The sequence below is a fragment of the Coffea eugenioides genome, chromosome 5 (assembly GCF_003713205.1).
Source record: "Coffea eugenioides isolate CCC68of chromosome 5, Ceug_1.0, whole genome shotgun sequence".
Taxonomy (NCBI): Eukaryota; Viridiplantae; Streptophyta; class Magnoliopsida; order Gentianales; family Rubiaceae; genus Coffea; species Coffea eugenioides.
Genome location: NC_040039.1, coordinates 48,941,705 through 48,946,088, shown reverse-complemented (window position 1 = coordinate 48,946,088; position 4,384 = coordinate 48,941,705). Strand labels below are relative to the sequence as shown.

Below are 4,384 nucleotides of genomic sequence, written 5' to 3'. Positions count from 1 at the left end.
ATATAAAAATAAAAAATGAATTAAAGGAAAAAAAATATGTAGAAAATGGATTTGGGTATTGGGCGGGATCAATCTAAACCCATCCCAAAATGATCCCGCCCAAGTTAGTCCCAAAACACATATGGGTAAGGTTGGGCCCAAACCCATATGACTCGGTTCCATTTCAAACCCAAGCAAATCCCGCCCATCCCGCCCATTTTGCCACCTCTAATGTACCCTTATCATTTATGCACAGTAATGCTATAAATTTAACTGGGGTCAAGACTGGGCTTTTAATTGTAGGTGGGATGCTTTTAGGAGGGCTACTGCTAAAAAAAGAAACGTTCCTTCCTCTTCTCCATCTCAACAGTGGATAGAGTTGTACTTTCAGTTTGTCATCAATATCATTTTCCTTGTTGGGATCACCAATTTATTCTCTGCATTCCCACACAGATCTGACTGCAGGTTTTTCTGCTTCTGAGCCAACCATCTCATCACTCTGTAAGTGAAAGTTTCCAACTTTGTCTTTTTACTTTTCCTTTGGATTTTTCGGTTCCTGGGTTTTGCAGTTTGAACCTCAGTTTTTCTGTATCAAGAAATGATTTTTGGAGCTTTGCTCCAGTTGAACTCGTTTCAAATTCACAAAAAATCAAATCTTTTTGCTATTTCCTCTACATCCTAGCGGTAGTTTACTGGACTTTTTACAACTACTTATTCTAACATTGCGTATTCTGGTTCTATTTTTGCAACAGAATCTCAGCTGAGTGAGCGTCAGGATTGCCTGAAGTAGAAAGTTTTCAGCTGGTTTTTTTTTTTTTTTTGGGGGAGGACCAAAAAATGGCTAATCAACCATCTTGTTAAAGTAAGCTCCGACCCCTCAATGCTCAATATCCCGCAATGACTTCACCACATTCCGGTTTAGTCATTCCCATATATCTCAATGTTGAATTTCTTTAACAGTGTTAACAGTTGAATGGTTTTGAATTGTTGCAGATTCTGATCAAGAAATAAGTGACTCTGCAGAATTATTGGACTGGGGTGGTAACTTCTTGTTGATACAAATGGGCAAAAGCGGCAGAGACTGGACGCAGATCTATGCGATCTACGGCATGGACGATTGGCATACACCCTTTTTCCTACTCATCCATGCCGTCTTCTTCTCCGCCCTCTCCGTCTTCTTCCTCCTCTACTTCGAGCCCATTTGCTTCCTCACACAGCATTTCCTCCCCATCATCGGGCCCGGATTGGCCCGTTTCATAGCGGGCTTTACAGGCTCGGTTACGGCCCTCTCCGCCGTCTGCCTCTTCTTTGCAGCCGCCAACTTCTTGTACTCCTCGGTATCACTGCACTGGGACATGGCCCAGCGGATGGTCAACTCGGTCTCGGACTGGTCGTCGGTGAAGCAAGCCCTCGACCTCGGGTGCGGCCGGGGAATCCTCCTCAACGCGGTGGCTATGCAGCTGAAGAAATCAGGGTCGTCGGGGCGGGTGGTTGGGCTGGATCCGACTGGGGCACGGAGGAACGGGCCGAGCACCCTGTCGACCCTCAGGACAGCCGGGCTGGAGGGGGTCCAAGAGTATGTCACGTGCCGGGCAGGTGACCCGGGGACGCTGCCCTTCAGCGATAATTACTTCGACGTGGTGGTATCGTCTGTGTTCGTGCACACGGTAGGGAAGGAGTTTGGGGCGAAATCAGCTGCGGCGGGTGCAGAGAGGATGAGGGTGCTGGGGGAGGTGGTGAGGGTTCTGAAGCCGGGTGGGGTCGGGGTGGTGTGGGACCTAGTACACGTTCCCGAATTTGTGCAGAGGTTGCATGAATTGAGGATGGAGGATATCAGAGTGTCTGAACGTGTAACGGCCTTCATGGTCAGCAGCCACATCGTATCATTCAAGAAGCCAAACCACCATTTTGCCGGGTCTAACGAAGTTAGACTCGATTGGAGATTCAACAATCTTTGTTGAATCGAAAGGATTTACAAATTTTATTCCCCTATAAAAAAAAAGGGAGAAATGATGATGATGGAGAAAATAGAGAAGCATATATATATATATATATGCATAATTAATATATAGTAACACAATATGATCTTTTTTTTTCTTTTTTTTTTTAATTTTTGGATGGGTTTTTTTTTTTTTGGGAAAAGGGGGGGGGGTTGGTGGGGGGTTTTTGTGGGGACGGGTGATGACTGATGATGAGAAAGGAATCTGGGAAAACGAAGTGGAACCAGATGCGTCTCATGATACTAGTATTTGGGATGAGAATATATTTCGAGCACTTTGTGTATAAAGTTGTTGAAAGTATAAATATAAAGATTCTGCTAATTTTTAGAGTATGAAAATGGTAAAAGAGTTGGACAAAATAAATATAAAGTCGTTCCTTTTTTTCCTACTTTCTTTCTGCTTTATTCTTTTCATACTTATTCACTAGAGTACAAGCAGAATTCGTTATAAATGTTTTATTTCCAGAGAAGTAATTAATGTTTTTCCTTTCCCTTTTTATTTATTTTATTTTTTGTTGTTGTCTGCATAATTATTTTGTTAACATTATTATGTACTTTGTAGATGAGAATGAGTTTCTTTCTATTAGAGTGGATTATAGTGACATGTTTAGGAGTTTGTGTCTGAATGCCTAACTAATAGTATTGCTTTGTAGCAGAGGAAAATGTTATGTATCAAATTGCCAAGTCGCTATCGTACGGTTTGATTAGTGCCATGGAAAGTGAATATGACACTAATTAGGCATGTGAGCTGGTGGCCATGCATGTTTTTTTGGTAGTTTCTTCTGAAAGATTTGGATGTGGCTTTCCTTTTTGGCAGCGCTGCATTATTAATTGCTTCCAATTCCACCGCTGCTGCTATCGTCCATGCAAAAACCATTTGATTTGAGTGGTAGTGAAATGCATCATCTCTCTCTTTTTTCTGGCAAAATTTACTTTGATTTTACAGATTTGGTTAGTGAAAGCAGAACCACCACCATCCATCCGTTTTCCCATCCCGTCATGAAGGGTTAACGGATTCGGCGGTGGGAGGTTGATGGTACTTAATATGGATGGTCTGATTCTGATGCCATTTTGCATCGGTTAGAATTTGACATGGTGATTGTTAAGTTGATTAGATTTGATATCAGTAAGGCTAAGGGTCGTTGTGTTGTCGCCATCCTCAAATATGCACCTTTCAAATTTCAACAGCAGCGATGCATAAAATATCAGTTGTCGGGAAGAGTCTTGTTTTCAACACTCTGCATTTGGCTCTCTCTATTTAAATGCAGGAAACTTTTTTTCTGTTTTTGGCCGCCAGTGGAATGATTATTGTAGTCTTGTTGATTATCACAACTATTTTATTTCTGGCTGAAAGGGAAACAATAAAAAAAAAAAAAAAAAAAAAAAAGAATTGGGTGGTTTCAATTTCGATCGCCAATTCGGGTCTCTGTATATTCTCAGGACTGCAGGTCACCGGAGCTTTTGTAAATTAATTACCTATCAATACAGTCCTCACGTCAGGATTCAAATATATAATTTTTTTTTTGTGAAATAGTAGTGTGCTGTTCTTACTAAATGTATTGGTTCAAAAATTCTTAGTACTCTTTTGTACCACTGAGAAATGTACTTCATATACTGAGAGCAAATAAGAACAAAACATCTCCAAGAAAGTTTGATCTTTGAGCACATCGATCAGCCCACCAAGACGAAATTGACGTACCAAGATAAATTTTCAAAAGTTTTATAGGTTTGATACGATTGGATTAATGAACTTGAAAAGGAACAGTAATTGAAAATAACTAATCCTGAAAAAAAAAAAATCTAAATCTGATCTAACCAAGAAAATTAGAAGAAAAAAAATAAAAAAATGGTGTCTTTTTCTGATTTCGAACTATTTATAAAGCTGATTAAACTGTAGGGATCTGCTTTTGTCACAGTCTTCCCATGCTTGCTTGAAAGTAGCCAATTCAAGAGAGACAGATAATCAAAAAAAGGTCCTACTCATTATTATTCGAAATTGTGGGATTAAAAGGCATAGGAATTGAGACAGTCATCATTCAGCTAGGAAGGTTGAAGAAAAAGCAGAAATAAAGTTCCTAAATGCTAACATTAATATTGTTTATTCCGAGCATAATTACATCCTCCAGTCCAGCGCCCCCACTAAGACTAAGCTGTGAGTTATAGGAACATTTGCTCTTGCACTTGACGATGTTTAGTATTATTGTTGGATACACTTTTTCCTTGTGTGCTTAAAAGGGTGAGACACCAAGATCAAGAAGATTAATTCAAATCATATTAGCTTTTAGTAAACAGTAAGTTACAAAATCATTTTCTTTTCTTTCTTTTTCTGCATTCTAAGCTAGATTAGTCCCTTAAATCTTACAAAAGTTAGTAAAAGTTTGGAAGTCGAAGAGAAGACTGCCTATC

At 39.9% G+C, this 4,384-nt stretch overlaps 1 protein-coding gene across 1 annotated transcript; it reads left to right on the top strand.

The window, feature by feature from the left end:
- Positions 1-216: 216 nt before the first annotated feature.
- LOC113770767 lies at positions 217-2,039 on the top strand. Its single transcript, XM_027315344.1, has 3 exons — positions 217-480; positions 732-841; positions 973-2,039. Exon 3 carries the CDS (start codon positions 1,041-1,043, stop codon positions 1,938-1,940), a length of 900 nt encoding a protein of 299 aa, XP_027171145.1. The 5' UTR covers positions 217-480; positions 732-841; positions 973-1,040; the 3' UTR covers positions 1,941-2,039.
- The last annotated feature ends 2,345 nt before the right edge of the window (positions 2,040-4,384 follow it).

Bases quoted from the DNA above. Each gene is read 5' to 3' on its own strand.
- LOC113770767 (XM_027315344.1), top strand. From the start codon at position 1,041: ATGGGCAAAAGCGGCAGAGACTGGACGCAGATCTATGCGATCTACGGC.